At 43.1% G+C, this 18,155-nt stretch overlaps 1 protein-coding gene across 1 annotated transcript in view; it reads right to left on the minus strand.

Annotated features, from left to right (window-relative positions):
• The window catches only part of ephb2b (eph receptor B2b), a 178,052-nt gene that overhangs the window by 110,273 nt on the left and 49,624 nt on the right, over window positions 1-18,155 (minus strand). Inside the window, exon 2 of the mRNA XM_080777100.1 lies at window positions 9,163-9,242. Within this exon, the coding sequence (XP_080633226.1) occupies window positions 9,163-9,242 (80 nt within the window). The remainder of the gene's footprint in view (window positions 1-9,162; window positions 9,243-18,155) is intronic.

Genomic DNA, 18,155 nt, shown 5'->3' on the forward strand with positions numbered 1-18,155 from the left:
ATTTTTGAAAAGCTGAGTCATCATCATAGTCATGCAGTGGAATACATTCATGGGCTGCCATTCTATAAAAAAAATTAAAAAAAAATCTGATGCATTATACTCCTATTTCACATTCCCCATCCTAATGTAGCCCAAATCACGTTACACTAAGTCCAACTGAAAGTGAGACATGGGGACATGTTGAAGCCTGCACTGCTGTATTACATCAACCATTGGTTTACCTATCCAAGCAATCATACTCTCCGGATTATTAAATTGCCCAGTGTTTATAATGCTGCAGTCCCTCCTGTTATCTATAATCTGCAGAATTTGGTGGGTCTCTGTGTTACAATGTAATTGAAAGTTAAATTATTATTATTATTTTTAATTAAAATTACTTTACTAGCTTAATTGCGTTCAATCACTATTATTTCATTAACAAAAGCACTTTATCTCAGTTGTAGAAATAAACAAAATAAAACAAACAAACAAACAAACAAACAAACAAACAAACAAACAAACAAACAAACAAACAAACAAATAAATAAATAAATAAATAAATAAATAAATAAATAAATAAATAAATAAATAAATAAATAAATAAATAAATAAATAAATAAATAAATAAATAAACAAACAAACAAACAAACAAACAAACAAACAAACAAACAAATAAATACAATTAAAAAGCAAACGAAATCTAAAGGGGTGTGCAAAAACAGCAGCTTCATCTCTCTAAAGTCTAAACGCTCCCCCTGTGCAGACTGAGAGACCTCTGGGTTAAAACCAGTATGGATCGTGGTGGTTATAGGGTGTGTTGCAGACTCCTCTCTTCCTCTGGAGTGATATTAGGTGCTACAGTTCAGCGAAGCTCCCTTGGAACAGGGTTCAGGATCAATAAGCCCTCTGCCACTCCGGGAGGGGGAGAAAAGTTCAGCTGACCCGCAATCTATACAGTAAGTCTCCCTGACAGCGGGTATCTGCTTCATCTGAAACGCAGAGCGGAACGCGCCGTCAGGCCTGAATTATAGACTACGAGCAACTGCTACAGCCGAAACAATCCCCAAAAGACGTGCCTCTTGTGCTTCTTTTGCCAAATGAAAAAGGAGAAAATAAGCCTTGGACCTCGTACAGGACCTCTGTGTAACATTAAGTGGTTGGAGTCCTCTTTGTTCCTGTTTAGTTCACTCCCGGGACTGCTGCACTCTAAGCCGCCACTCAAACAGTAAAAAGTCTTCACCGTTTTTAGTCTTTATAATATACAAGGGAGCAGCTACAATAGAAGGTCAGTGTACTGCACAAGGACACAATAACCCACAACAAATGCGTTGTTGGACTGGGACTACTCTGCTCGAAGATTAAAAGGCCTTTGTGATTTGACAAATCATGAACTGTGTATTCCTCACGTGTTGTCATTGCAGACTTTGAATCAACATGGCAAGACTTCGGCAAAGGAAGGAGAGCCACATTACATTAGTACCGTTCAGTCACTGACAAATGTAAATAAATAATTCACACAAAAGCAGGCAGAGAATGCTGTGGAAAACACCCGGGGCGCCATTGTCCTATTTGCAGTTGTGGGAAATCTGTCAGAGCTAGACTGCCTGCCCTGGAAGGGACAGCGGGACAAATGACACCCACTCCACATTCGGTTACTAACAGAGACTCTCAACCTCACGGAGGGCAGAGTCTCTCTCACACACACACACACACACACACACACACACACACACACACACACACACACACACACACACACACACACACACACACACACACACACACACACACACACACACACACACACACACACACACACACACACACACACACACACACACACACACACACACACACACACACACACACACACACACACACACACACACACACACACACACACAGCACGCACAGTAGAACTGTCTGCTGCAGTCAACTTCAATTATCATTGTCCACTCGTAATGCACAACATGTGAACCTAGACAAACAAGCTTCCTATTGCCTATTTAACCCCCGTTCCTGCCAATATACATGTGGATTAGTTTTGCATAATTTTGCCTGCGACTGAATCAAAGACATGACAATGACGATGCCAGTGCAGGATTTTTGTTTGTGGTCGCATTAAAATATAACTGCTTTTTCCACCCCTGTAATATAGACGTTGCTGAATGGTAAAATATAGTTTTAAATACTAGTTTTTTATCCAGAAAACATTGTAAATTAAAATGAGTGGGCAGCACATCCATCTGCAGAGCGTCTGAAACACATATATTTGTTTCAACAAATTACCAGGAAAGAAGTACTGTAGTACGCAATACAAGGAGAAGTACGCCATGTTGGTCAGCCAGACATACTTAAACAATTATACATAAGCAACCTCAACCTAAATCATGAGCAGTTCATTTCATCCCCTGAAATATTCTCGCAGCATAAACAATCTTGCATTCCTGCGACTGTGTTGTGCGTCCTGAAGTGACTCGGGTTATATCCCGGTGAAGTGGAATATGACGGATGCATAATGATAACCTTAGCCCGCACACACCACCTCATTATGTTCCCCCTCCTATGCAGAAGACCTCAGTTATCCTTCCACAGCGTGCTTGTGTGTTCCCCCACGACCATGAATCTATTTCTAAACCAGTGCTGTGTTGACAGTACTCCAACCGGAACTGTGGACAGGTCAGGAAGGTCCGCAGCTCTAATGTTCACACATCCCTCAGCTCCACTTAAGACTGACCACTTAACCCCGCATGCTGAACACTGTCCACTTGACCCCACTCTTAGCCAGTAAGGGATTATAAATATAACCACCGTAGTGCTGTTCTCTAAAATGTAAAGTGTTAATCCTTAATCACTGTTGGGGGGGAAAAAAAACATTTTTTCTCTTTTTTCCCCCGGTTTCAGAAAGCACACAGCTTAGCCGGGAAAATGAAGTTATGTTTTGTTTTGTTTTCTTTCATTTGATATTTTTGAGGGGCGCTAGCCCCTCCTATATTCAGCTATAGTGTCGTCATGTAGACAAGCAAATCGGCTATTTTCGTCCTACACAAAGATTAAATTCCCATTGACAATGAATAAAGCAATAAGCCACAAGAGGTCTCAGGTTACTGTGGATTTTAGAATGGGTGAGAGCCGTGGTGAGACACGAGCGCAGCCCCTTATAAAATCCCATTATAGAATCCACGGTAAACTGGGGCCTCGCGTGGCTTATTGCTTTTCTAAAACGGTTACAAACATATAGCAATATTAACCTAATAAAACTATTAAATTCACAAAAGTAGCTACGCTTTGCGCCCACCAGAGCGAGCAACACTTCCTTGTTTTTGTGTGACGGGGGAATAGGAGGCGCTTGATGTCTTTACGAGGCCACCCGGAGCTACACATTCACAGTCATATGAGCGCGGGTGGTTTAGACGCCCGCACGGCATGGGCTTGTAAGGCAATCAAGTGCTCCCCTTCCCCAGTACAGCTACAGAGCTGTGGGATCAGCTGGGAATTATATGAAGTGATTGAAGGTGTGGATTATCGTCACAGTAACCACTAACCAGCCAATCAGAATCAAGTATTGGGACTAACCGTTTTAGAATGGAGCAAATCGGTATTTTTGTTAAATTCCCATTGACAATGAATGGAGAATTTTAATCACAGTGCAGCATTTATAACATGATAATTCTTGTTTAAGTGGTATATTGTATGGCCGAATATATTTCGGAGCATCCAAGTCCTCAGACAGAAACCTTGACCTACTTGATTGTTCCTGGCATCCTATGTGGATAGGCTAAGGCGTATGAACTTCCTCTTTGTTCACAGCAGTCTGCCTACAACAAAGTATGCCTAGGGATAAACTCTGGACTGATAGCCTACATATTACATTGGTTTTCAAAGTTTTAGGGCCTTGCTAAAAAACAATAATGTAGATGTGTCTCTCGAGAGTCGATTTCGGTTACAACTTCAAGTTCATTGCACATAACTAAAAGATTGAACAGACAAGATATACTGCCGGAAAATGCACAAGGGGTGGGGTTATAAAACATGATTCATGTGTTGAACAGCATGGTTGTCCCAAAACAAATCACTTACAAACATGCCATGTATATCCTATAGCTATTCGAGAAAGCAACTCAAATTCAAGACAAAAACATGACAATTACATAAGGCTCGCTGACGTTCAAGTGAGGAGACATCAACTGTCATAACATCTCCTTGACTAAAAGTAACACTGTTGCTTATTTGTATTTCCATCTCGCGGCGACGTATCATATAACGAGTTAAGATGTATTTCATGAAGCTATACGGCGTAGTGAAAGCCAACTGCTGCTGTGGTGCTGTGCCGAATGTTACTGATCCCCCGGCTAAGCCGCCGAAGCCGCGCATGTGTGTGTAAGACAATAGCTTCTGTAAAGCACCTCTTGCTGTTATATTGAGAGAGAGAGAGGGAGATCTGTGTTCCCACACCTGTCGCCCTGGGCCATAGGGGACAGGCTATCGTCATTTCTCTCACCCTGGATCTCTGAAGGGGCACAACCATATCAATGTAAACAATCTCAGTGTCCGTGTTGATAAGGCTGATACCTGAATAAATCCTTATTAATAAGAGCATGTTCACATTTTAGTACGCTTCAAGAGAGGGACAGAGCACTAGTAACTGTTGTGGTTTTGAACAAGGGTGACGGAGTGACACTAGTCTATAGCAGTGATACTAAACCTTTTTAATTTCAAGGACCCCATGTACAGTATCTCTGGGAACCCAATCTACAGAGTAAAAGAATCATTAGAGTTGATTTAAGTCTGAGGGCCCTATTTTTTTTACGTCTGAGCTTAGCACCATGGCGTATGGTCTTAACGTGCTGTGGCCTTGCAATGGTGCTATCTACAGGACGGTAAATGAGGGCGTTATCTGCCTGCGCCTAGCCTCGGGGACCGCAGGCGTATTGTTTTCAAAAGAAAAGAAAAAAAGCTTGGGCGAACGAGCCAGGAAATATGGCATAGGAGCACTGTGGTAGTGACAGAGGTGCACATCCACTCTAGCCCAGGTGGGGCTAACGGCAAGACAGGAAGAAAAAATAGGGTCTGCAACAACACTGGTAAAGAAACTGGTTGATTATTGATTCAACGTTTCGATCACTAGGATCTTCTTCAGGAATATGAGTGAATACGATTAGGAGTGGGAGTGAACCTGAACAGTGCAGAATGGCGTTGCTCCAAATTTGGAAAGCACACAAGCTTAAAATGTACGGGGGCAGCGTTAATAATGTGATTTAATGATGTCAGGCAGGACTCAGGAAACAAACAACAACAAACAAACAAAATCTCTGATCACCGAAACATGAAACAAGAGTAATTTAAACGCAGTGCATGACTTTGTTCAGAATCACTGTAGCCTAATGTCTCCTCATGCCCAAGAGACATCTGTGTTATTATGTATCAAAGCATGCCAATGTGAGTGTGTTATGTTCACCATCAGATCTCCAAATGGATATCGATGTAGATAACTACAGATAAAGTATGGCACAATGATGTTATGGATTGACGACATTCTTATGAGAATTACGAGAAGTAGGCTATTAGAGAACATTTATCAGTTGCATGAAGATGTCTCTCCCTATCTCTCCTCTGGGAAAATGTGCACGAGTGCTCCATTTCCTACTTGACAGAGCTCAGGCTGCCAGCCGCTATGCTGCACCAAAAAACATCTGATCTCTCTTAGGTCACAACGCGTCGCAGCACATTGGCAGCTTGTAGATCAGGTATGCTCGCACGCAACAAAAATGGCTAAATTGGCTCCATTTGATAGCATCACCACACGTTTGTTAACATGCATTGCAGCATCAAAAAATATATAATTATATTACACTTAACACATTTGATACGAGTATAATCATCCTATTAAATAAATATGCGAGGTGCTGAGAATGAGTATACTCGTTCTAAGGTGGTTAACACCCTGAGCGCACAGGACAGAGTTCTCTGTCCTATCAATTAGTAACGCCCAGCGCTCAGGACGGTGATTGATCAAAAGGACGGAGATTATTGATATCAAAACCGATCGCATCGCTCCACAGGCTGGGAGCGCCTGTTGCGCAACACTCAATGTTATTTTCCGGTGGGACGTCATCGAAAATGTTCCCGCCCATCGAAAATCTTAAAACATTATTAACTCTTGATCTAAACCATTCCTTCCAATTCTAATAAAAGATCATGTGTTAGACGACCCATCGCAGTCCCGTCACTAGTCGCGTTAGAATTAACCTCTTAAGAGGTGGACAGCCACTGCCCCCGCCGGTCACGATTGGCTACGCCCGATCACGTGACGCAGTGCAATGCATGTTGGGTTACAGGTGCATGATGGGAGGCCGAGTTTTCTTTCTACTTTTATTTTCTTTTTTACGTTTGGCGTTAGATGTGAACGCACTGAAGGCGCGCAAACTTCTAGCAGACCTATAAGACCGGGTCCATTTGGTTCCTAACTATCAATATACTCCTCCTCGAGGACTCCAGGTTCCCCAGACTCCACGTTGAGTACCAGTGGTCTAGACTAGGGTAGGAAAGTCTTACAAAGAACGAGTCCCACAGATAAGCAGCTGTGAAAAGCTCTATGTAAGTGCATCTGTGTAAAGAGAGTCAAGGGACATTAAATTTGATTGGAAGAGAAAATAACCCTGGAATCAGGATGTCTCACACATGGAACCCGAGAACGCTCTTAGGGGTCTTCAGTCCTGTCTCTGATGTACAGTACAGTGTACCCTGACCCTAAATTCACCCAACTCTGATGTACAGTGTACCCTGACCCTAAATTCACCCAACTCTGATGTACAGTGTACCCTGACCCTAAATTCACCCAACTCTGATGTACAGTGTACCCTGACCCTAAATTCACCCAGGCCACTTCAAGGCTATAGCAAATTTCACAGTGCAAAGCAGAGCTTTCATCAGCATCCATTCAATTTGAGGAGGAAAGTTTGATTTTATTAGTATGAAGTCTCATTATAACTGGTTATTATTATTCATACCGATAATTACATAAGACTCATGTGATTATTTTTCTAGCTTGTTGCCAAGATGAAAGGAGGATACAGCCTTTTAACCCAATTAGACCTGAGAGCAGATTCTACAAATGTCTTCTAAATCATGACAGTTGTCTGAAAAACCTATGTTTCTATATTAGTGGACTAGTGCTCACACTATAAGGACCCCCAGAACTATATGTATTTGGCTGCGGACGCACATCTGAAAATATCTCGTTCCAGGGACCCTCCCAGAAGCAAAGATTTTAGTAAAAAACGTATATTCAAAGATGTGCGCCACATTTTCACGATTCTTCGAAAATAGCAGATCTACAAGCTTGTATAGCGCGAGTAAATGGTAAATGGTGCATTTATATAGCGCCTTTATCCAAGGCGCTTTACATAGATTGTGCATCAATTCAACCATTCACACACACACATCCATACACCGATGGCGTCGGAAACCATGCATGGCACCAACCAGCACATCGGGAGCAATTAGGGGGTTCAGTGTCTTTCTCAAGGACACTGCGACACTAAATCTGGGGGAGCCCGGGTTCGAACTGGAAACCGGCCACTCTACCCCTGAGGGCTTGTAGATCTGCTATTTTTCAATAGCTAAAGCATGACATAATCCTTAACCCATTTTGTGCGGGAACCCCTTTTGGTGTTTTAAACATTATGTTATAATTTAGCTATTGAAAAATAGCAGATCTACAAGCTCATAGCGCACCACTGAGTAGCGCGCTACAAGCTTATAGGTCTGCTATTTTTGAAAAATATTTATTTCAGAAAACTGGAGGATTTAGAAGAATTATCCCCAACATTCTCGGGACAGGGTGGGATGGGATGGGGTGGGTTTGGGAGGTAACAGTAATGTTGGATCTTTTTTTCCGTTTAGATTGAATCCAGAGCTGGGAGAGGAAGACACCAGGAGTCTTTGTTCTGTGGTATTGATTGTCGGAATCAGCAAGGAGGAGACAGCATGCCCTCAGGTTGGGGAAGATGATGTTGTACTAAATTATTGCTGAGCAACTTTGAAGTCGTATCATTGGGCAGCGTTGAAGGAAATCTCTCTACCACCCCCCCTTTTCTCATGCTTAAAGACACACAGCATAATAAGAGTATAATTCAAACCAGCTTGACTACCAAACCACAGAAGCATAAATAATTGAATAAAATAGGGTGTGGTTTTCAAAAATGCATCAGCAAATAAGTCTACAACATGTTTTTTATATATTTCTTTTCTCCATTTGGGACCCATCCTAAGAAGTTTGAATCGTGCGGTGAGAGAAGAAGTGGAGGGGACTGCGTTTTGGCCGACTGGAAGAGGGCCTGGCTCACGTGTGGCTATAGGGAACCAAGGCCCTGGCACAGCGTGTGGAAATACTGTGCATCAAACGCCACTCAATCCACTGTAACACACAGTTCAATGCCTCACATTATGAACACAACGATTTAGCTGTGAGTTTATGATTGCTCAGTATTACGTCCATGAAGACATTTGGTACGGGTTCAGCGGGTGCAGATAAGGTCACGACGTGTTAAGCTGAGATCATTAAAGGAAGGAAAATCCGACCGCGCATTGGAGTAGTAAATACTCCAACCAACTGTGGGGGGAAAAAGTAGTATGGGTTTCTAAGGGACTGCACGGAGCTCTGAAAAGTAATAATTGTCTATATCTAGAGACCACACTTACGGAGAGTGAAAACTACTATTCAATTTAAAAAATGACTACTACTGTTGCTTTTCATTTGAGCCAAGAATCCAAGTTGAGCCAAGTTAAATTTGGCTTAGAGATTTACTTCTGTTAAAATGTATTATGTATCAATGCTTAACATTTCAGTTTTCCTCCCCAATGCTCTGCCTATAGCTGCGGTTCTCTCCGGGGAGCAGCTGGCCTCATTAATTGATCTTTGACCTTGAAGTGAGAAACTGAAACACACACCAGAAATATGTCCATCACGGAGCGCTGAGCAAATTTACACATTAGCATTGCTTTTAAATACAACAAAAGGGGACCACAGTCACCACATATTTAAATGTTCTCATAATTGAAAGGTCGTGTTGTGGGGGATAAACTGCCTCCAGTTAAATTACGAAGCTAAATAGAAGGGTGATAATTAAATTATGAATCAAAACAAGTACAAAATGGGTGCGGGCAGATCATGTCACTTACGCTGTTGTCGCTGGTCCCCGACACAGGGTAGACCGTCCATCCCAGCTCTGCTGTAGCTGTGGTGGAGTCCATCAGAGTCTCTGTGAAGGAAGGAGAAGGCCGCTCCATTAATACCCATGCAATGCCCCCCACATAAAGCCATACTACTGTTGAAAATAGCACAAAATAACACAACACACCACAACACAACACAATTTATATATTGTGTGTATATATATATATATATATATATATATATATATAATATTGCATATTGATTTCATTATGAATAAATAGTGTATTAATAGATTGGGCAGAAATACATGATGTAATATAATCATTATAATAGCGACACTAATAGCGGAATACTGAAAATAATAATGATATTGCTTTTGATAATCCAATGTTGCTTTTGTCAACTAACGTAAAGTAAGCTTTTTTTTAAGGAAGAAATGCCCTTATTTTAATTCCCAATTACTTTGGGAAATTGTGGATTTTTCTTGGAAAAAGACAGTTCATAATGTATCAATTGATGTAAGAAATGCAGTAGAAATTGTCAATAATAAATAACCCAGATTTCAGTTATATAGTTCTGTTTGATTGAATATGTCAAAGTTGACATTGAAATTCTCTCACAGGGGATGAGAGCGCCAACAGGGTCAGCAACACCCTTCACACAACACCCTTCATACAGGCCAGATATAGCCACCACCACCAACTAGCGGGCACATGCTTTCAACCCCATGGCTCTGTGGGGGCAAAGCTGGACTGGAAAGGCAAAGCTCCTCATGGGTACAGAAGAGGGGGGCCACCCTACTGGGTGCAGAAGAGGGGGGCCACCCTACATGCCACGGATTAGCTGGTGGAAAGGAACACCTCCAGTAATTGGGGTCAAAGAGAATATGTCTCCTGTTTGTCATGAGGTCCTCTGTGGAAAGCAGATGACATTCCATTGGCCAGGCGGCCTCGCACACTACAGGTCCAGCATACGCACTCTCCATACTGCTGTGTTTATTCACCGTCTTTCTTGCTCTCTCCATCGTTATCTTTGTCCTTTACTCTATCTATGTTCTAACCCCCCGCCTGAAGCTTCTGTGTGTGTATAGCAAAGGAGAGGTCTGATGAATTTCCCCTCACTGATTAGGCTTCTACTATGCCGTTGAGCTCCAGCAGATGGAGAGAACATTCATCAGGTGCTGGGTGTCAGCTGCTACTCCCAAAGTCCTGGGAGGGAATTAGAAGGCTCCTTGACCAATGCAGCTACTAGGACTCACTGCTAGAAGGCACAGCTAGCCCATGACTGTACACGGTGGCTATGGGAGAGCTTAGAGAATAGAGATATCCAATATTAGAGGGGGAAAGCAACACCTACTGTACACTTGAGATATTATAATGAATGACCTAACAATAAACCAACTAGTGCACGTTTTGGATAGTGGTTAAGTAGACAACAAAATGCTTTTTCTTTTTCCTCTTTCTTTTTCAAAGAGAGCACTGTAATTAATTCATACAATGCAACGTTCAACAAATTCAACAATGCAATGTTCTCTGATAAATTAAGTACAGTTCCTATGCAAAGGAGACATTGAATAGGATTTTTGGTGAAACTTGCTTTTGGCATAGTCCGGGTCCTGTACTGGCATGCAGGGTATTCCATAACCCCTTCTGATTTATATTCCAGAGGAAGCCATAGCTTTTAATTAACAGGCTCCACATGCATCACGTTTATTTCAGCAGCCTTGTTCATGCCTACAGTGTATATCTCAGCATCTCTCGACTCTCACCAATACACACAGTGGGAGTGTGTGTGTGTGTGTGTGTGTGTGTGTGTGTGTGTGTGTGTGTGGGGGGTTACATAATAGCAGATTTCATATCCCATTCCGTTATCACAAAGCCCGAATCGTATAATTAGGCAGATGAGACTGCATTTGTGCTGCCATTGATAACCTTGTGTGTGACTCTGAGCGGGTCGGCCTACACGAGTCTGAGGCAGTGAAATAGTAATTATCCCCCGTAATGATAACGATAATTAGCGTAGAAGTAAAGTGAGAATAATGAACACCCTCGATAAGGGGAGAAACACTGAGGGAGAACAGGGAGTGAATTTCCCCAGGAATGTGAACATAGACACAGGGTACTACTACTCTTCCCTCTGTCTCTATTTCACATCTCTGTTACTCTCTCTACCCTTTCATGTGTCACTTCTTCTTTTAAGCTTGGCCCTTTTGCTGTCTTTCTTTGACGCTCCAGCTGTCCATTTCTTTCTTACTCATTTTCTCTCCTTCTCCCCGCTCTCTGTGTCCTGTTTCTGCTATAAAAGGGCTCTTTTTCCTTGTTTTATTCTGTCACATTCTTCTCTCTTTCTCTCTCTCTCTGTCTTTCCTGCTATCAGAGCGCACCATCTCCCTTCCCCACCTGCCTCCCTTCTAACGCTCTGTCTCCCTGCTCCAATCAGAGGCTCACATAGGCTCGCCCTCAAAAGACTGATCGCCTCGCTTCCTGCTGCTGACTAAACCTGAGTGCTGGCAGCCACACCGATTCATTACCTCCTGCAGCGCTAGGGCAGAACATATACCTCACAGCGCTGTCAACTATTGCCTGGTCTCAATCAGAGGACCCCAGGCAGCAGTGGAACACGGCCTGCACAGACAGAAGCTCTGACCAGTCATCAAGAGGCGAAGATAGTGCAGAGGTGAAAGTATGGGATTGAGACCTCCATGAATTACTCGTTTACTCATGTCCATGCATGGGCAATTACGGCTAGAACATTACCCCTGATTAAGTTGGTATAGATACAGCAAGCTTATAGATTGAACATGGATAAATTGGCCTATGGGTAACAATAAATTCAAGAGAAGTGCAGTCCTCCATGTGCATCCCAGGGCAGAGAGCACTACAGACAAAACCCTGCGTGTGTATCCCATGAGGGCAGAGAGCACTACAGACAAAACCCAAGTAAGCCTGTCTTGATGGGGCGTTCAAACAGCCATCGCACTGAAACCTGGAGAAGAACTCCAGCTGTTTCTCTGAGTCTAGGACTGGCCACACATTCCAAACCGGGCCATCCAGTACATTCGCATCACTGACCATGCATCCCGAACAGGGATTTCAATTACCATGGTGCATGGGGGGTGGGGGGGGGGGGGGGGGGTGGTAGACGAGTAAGCTTAATTAATAATTAATTACTCACAATTCTCTTATATTATATTTAATTTTACTTGACAGTCCCGTGTCGAGGACACCCTCAAATATTAAATGAGAGCACGGTCTAGAAAGTGCTTACTGGACAGCAAGCACTTCCTGAGACTAGGTAGGAGTTTAGTGCTGATCTGAGAGAGAGACAGAGAGAGAGAGAGTGGGGGGGGGGCTTCTGAAGTGACAGTCAAAGTGATGAGGGGGGTGGAGGGGGACCATGGTTCTTCTCTAAGAGGGGTCGATGCTGCATCTCAGCTTTCCACAGAAAATAGTGGACAGCATTTTAAATGAAGGTTAGCGGCAGCACCCGTTCACAGGCTGGGCCCACAGACAAAAGAAACTTTGGAGCACATAAGTACCTCTCTTCAGGTAAATGAAATCAAGTGATTGCTTTGTGTACACACAAACAGGCCTGGTTTGATAAAGTATATTCATCCAAAATGGACACAGCCTCAGTAAGATGGACGGCATTGGACGTGCTTCCATGCACAATGATTATTAGCCGTGCTAAAATCTTCTTGACAGCCTCTAAGAGAGTATTCCAGCATGTAGTATGGATATGCGCGTGCCGCGTGCCGTCTATTTTCTACCTCCCTGCATCTCGGCGCAACACTCAACATTCATGGAGGTTTACTTTAGGGTGCTGTTTGACTGCTCGTGTTTTGGCTGGAGGTCACGGAGGTCAGGGCTTGAGAGATGGATGGCCAATTACTGAGTGGAGTTGGACAGATTCCTGCAGCCTGACTGACGGATGGGAGCTCTCTCCACAGGCCTGAGTAATCTCTCTCTGGGACCACAGTACATCTTCCTGTTCCTACGTCTAACCCCAGGGCAGGAAATGTAACAAGTGTGCAGCCTTCTAAACGGATGCACATCACTCATCGCTTTAGCAGTATGCAGTCACCGCGAAAGAGTAGGGCGGTACTGTACGTTCAACCGTGGGTATTTCGTTGTAGCTTTTGGTGACAAGTTTGGACATTTTTTTGGTATGGTGTTAGGTATGGGGCAATTGGACATAACGTTCTCAAAAACCTCCGCAAACGACCCCTAGTGGTCTGTTTGCAGTGACTCCAATATTAGACAGGTATAGTATATGTATGGTTGAAAGCTAAAATAATTGATAGAAGAGATTTTGGATTCTGTTACTATTGGGTGTGCCACATAAAATTAGGAAGCAATTACTTCTGGAAAGGCGTAATTTTCAATGGCGTCCACAATGGCTGCCAGGAGCTTAAAATGCCCATAGCTGAGGTTAGCAGACTCCCGTGTCTTGCATGAACTAAAGCTATGCTTAGTATACAGTAACGAAGGTACTTCCTTGTGATACTGTTGGTACTGTAATGCAGTACATGTTAATACAAATCCTCAGTGTTCATTTACATTTAGCAACACTAAATGTAAATGTTGATATTTTAGTGTAAAGCTGCGTGTAAACTGCATCATTGTCCCACATCCTTCGGTGAAGGGCAGTGTCACTGGTAAAGTCATTCTACATAGTGGTTAAAACCAGGGAGAAAATGGGTGAAAAAAACAAGATTGCATCAAACTATATTTAGATCCTACGGTATAATGAGGATGTTTTTTTGAAGAGGCAATTGACTTCTAAAACGCGGCATGCACAGCAGCAGCTTGCAGGCATGAATTACTTTGATCTTCCTCATTCATTCATTCAGACCATTATTCTCGAGAGTCATTGAGGTTTCCCTCATTTGCAGTGTCGGCGAGATACAGTACAGAATTGAAGCTGCGCCCGTCTACGGAAACAATTCTCCCAATGTTGAATTTCATATGAAAGTAAACCTCCTACATTGTTTTCTCATTGGTATGATAATGCCAGGTTATAAATGCATAACCAGTCAGAACTGTTTAAAAAAAGAAGTTTTAGACCTGCAAAAAGCTCAAATATCGCCTTGCAAATAAGCGTTTAAACATCCATTTCACACCTGGAATCATTACATTTAATGCCCTCCACCATGTGTGAGCATTACGGCAGCATTATGGAGTCGTGGAGTAACATGAGCAAGCTGTGCTAAATACAGAACCCTATAATGGACTCGGAAAAGAAATTAGCCCTGATTAAGCGGGGGGTAGCAGCGGTATATACCCCTGAGAGTGGGAGGTATGATTCATAGCCATACTGACGGACACGGCTACTGTATGGCATGTTGGGCAGAATAACAGTCTGTTTCGTTTACAGAATTAGTGGACAGTGCCCCTGCACCAGAGCAAAATAACTCGCGTATCTGTCAACGCAGGCCGGGACCATTAAGGTAGAGCCCCTCAGCCACCACCACATAACAGCGTACGCCTGTGTGGTAAATGAATTCTTAATCCTGCTTTTACAATGAAACGGGGGCTTTGTGGACGAGGTGGCACCAACCCAAACCCCAGAAGCACCGCTTTTTTTGCTTCTTCTCCAGGAGTCAATGGCAGCTTGGCATGCAGCCCTGGGTATCCGGTACACTTTAACATGTGTCCTTGGTGAGGCATCACTCTATCGGGTAGATTTATAGGGACTCGGGGGGTTCTCGTTGGGGTCCATGAAAAGGCTAGTTTGGGGTTAGGATGATGATGTAGGTGCTCTGGGAGCGATGAGGTGAGCGTTGAGCACAGAGACGAGGACCGAGGTCGGAGACCGGTGTCTGTTCCAAGAAGAAAAAAAGAGGGAGAGGAAGTTGGGTGAGTTGATTTTGGCAGGGGATGGTGCCCTGTGAAATATGCTACCGCACACACACACAGGGAACGGAGAGCACGGAGCGCTGACAGAATGATACAGCATGGTGTTCTCCGAGGGGGGGGCCCAGCAGGATGTACTACAGTAATCCGTACACAGCCGGGCCGTGTTATCATTCAATGTAACTTAAGTTGTCAGCGGGGCCAAGGAGCAACGGCCGAAAAAACTACAAAAACTAAAAAAAAACTAAAAAAAAAGCTAAAGAAACAAAAACTAATCCTTGACATCTGACTCCATTCAGGTCCTCCGGTGTCAACTTCTGTTAACTGGTTTTACAGTTTCCACTTGTATGTCCTTTTCCATAGATGATGATGTACAAACATTTGATATGAGATATTATACCATACGCTGCAATGCAATAACACAGAGCAAGATAAAACACATTATGATACTACAGTAAACGTGATCGTCTGTGCCCGGGATTTAAAAGCACCAATTCCTATTAATAATTCACGCAATATGTTTCTTATAGTTATGTGTAAATATAGCTACAGTATAATATAGATAACCAAAGAAGAAGTTGAAGCCTGCGGCTGGCCAACATACAATAGCAAGTATATATTCTACTATTTGTAATGACCCCCCTCACTGCTTCATGCTGGGTCTGTGCAGCCTACAGTACCTGTCCTGTTATTGTTCAAATAAAGTTTTCAAATTTGGGATTTCACTTGTTTGCAGATCAGTTCAACATACATACAAATAAAACCCTTTGAGATCACTGCCTTTTGTCTATTATAATTCAGCGCAAACATCACAAAGACAGCCTCAAAGATGTATTGTATGTCCCTGCTGTGAGCATCAACCATAAACATTATTCTTTGCAATGCAGGCGAGGTTTAATGGCTGAGCAAATGGAAGCAGTCAAATTAATAGTCTGCGCTGAAGTAAGCCACTCAAGACAATGAATGAGGACTATTATCAGGCGTTCCATTATTTGTGCAACAGATGCCAAATTTGGGATTACAGGCACAATATATTATCCTTGTTCACACCGTAGGACGTTAGGTATTCATTCTCCACTTAATAAAACAAACCCAATGGCATTCATGACATATAGCGCTTAGCTCACAAGCTACATGACACATTACCTTTCCGACAGATTACTATTCCACACAGAAGGCGGTAAGTTATTTCTCAGAAAATGTCACTGTCTCCCAGTACGTCACTGACGATTACGACGCCCTTGTGGCCCAGACAATCATTTAAACGTATAGCATTTATTTTTCCACACGTCAAGAAGATGTGTTATTGCTATTAGCGGCACCTGTAGGTGCATCATTAGCGTGCAGTTTTTCTGGCCATTAAAATGCACTTAGCTCTGAAAGACACCATATTTCATTGTGATACAAAGTGCACCATGGTGAATGGAAAGACATCAATCTACACAGTAAATTGAGTGAATGGTCACCTGGGCAATCATAGGCTTTGAGAGAAACTTACACTTGGCTAATAATATGGGCTACAAGATTTATATGTGCGCTTTCCATATTATCCCCAAATCGCTGAGAACCTATCGAGACTAGTTTAACAGATGAGTGAAATCAAAATTGTTCAGGGGGAAAATTCTGAAAAAAAAAAGAAACGGGTCCTGCACCTTCCCGTCAATGTAACTATGAGCAGTGAGCAGTGTGATGCACACACGGACCACAGTACACAGAATACCTATAGAAGTATGAGCAGTGAGCAGTGTGATGCACACACGGACCACAGTACACAGAATACCTATAGCTGGATTTACCGTGTGCCAAAAATAGCCGTTCGACAGAGCTCACAACACGTCACACACAACTCATGCTGCGCTCACACTGTAGCGACAAAAGCGATCAAAGTGGCCAGCTACTCTGTCGCTGAGGGACCAAGTGTTGCTGAAACTGCTCATTGACGTCATCAAGCAAGCATCATATAAAATAAAATATAAAGTATCTTCATGACACCAATCACCATATGGTGACATGAAGATGGCTTCCTTTGAAAATGGCGTGTAGGCTGCTGCTTGGTCGCTGCTACTGTGAATATAGCATAAATATAAATTAAGCCTAAAGAAAAGACGGGCAGGAATTCACAAACCGATCTACATCAAAGTGACAGCTTTTCAGACATCATTACTAATTGACTTGACAGAAATAATCATGGCTAGCCTCGCATGCCTTGCCTAAGAGCCATTCGGGAGAAAAGGGGATGATTAAAAAATGTACACCGCCTCATGTAGGAACATGAACAAATCTTTTATTACGCGGCCGTGCGGTCTGTGGCTTTGCATGACAGATTATGTCTACATATATCCTTGCTCTCTTGCTCTTTCTTTCTTTACCAGCACCAGAGGCCCTGTAGCATAGCAGCACCAGAACAAATTATTGTATTGACCTAGAAGGCGTATACATTCCGCCAGCAAATAATTCTCTATACTGGAGGTAAAGGAGTAGGCTACAAGAGCCCATCTTTATCGCTAATTTGTGTTACAAGAGATGTCTCTGGTGGTCTAGGGAATTATCCATCCAGGGAAAATGCAAATTATTTCCATGCCAACGTTGTTTGACTGCCAGTGTCTGACATGCCTTGCGGATTCTGGCGGCTCTGTGTGAGGTGGTGGGCGAGGAGGAGAATGAAGGAGTCCTACTGTACGTCCCTGCAGATAGAGATACATACTCCTGAGAGATAAAACAGGTTCTGCAATTAAAGTGTGTGTGTGTGTGTGTGTGTGTGTGTGTGTGTGTGTGTGTGTGTGCGTGCGTATGTGTTATGTTGGGGTTATGTTAGGGTTAAGGCCCTGCCATTCATTGAATGCGTCCAACGCGTGTGTCATCAAACATACCCACCGTTTACAACGGCTCTGATGCTTGTTACAGTAACAGTATATGTCAGGGCCTTTAGGGGTTAGGGTCAACAAAGGTAAATTGCTTTTGACATCCCCACATCAGTAATACATGTGTGACTGTGTGACTGTGTGTGTGTGTGTGTGTGTGTGTGTGTGTGTGTGTGTGTGTGTGTGTGTGTGTGTGTGTGTGTGTGTGTGTGTGTGTGTGTGTGTGTGTGTGTGTGTGCGTGCATGCGTGCGTGCGTGCGTGCGTCTGTACTTATGTGTTCA

The sequence above is a fragment of the Protomyctophum bolini genome (genome assembly GCF_963924005.1).
Source record: "Protomyctophum bolini genome assembly, chromosome: 2".
In the NCBI taxonomy this organism is placed as follows: Eukaryota; Metazoa; Chordata; class Actinopteri; order Myctophiformes; family Myctophidae; genus Protomyctophum; species Protomyctophum bolini.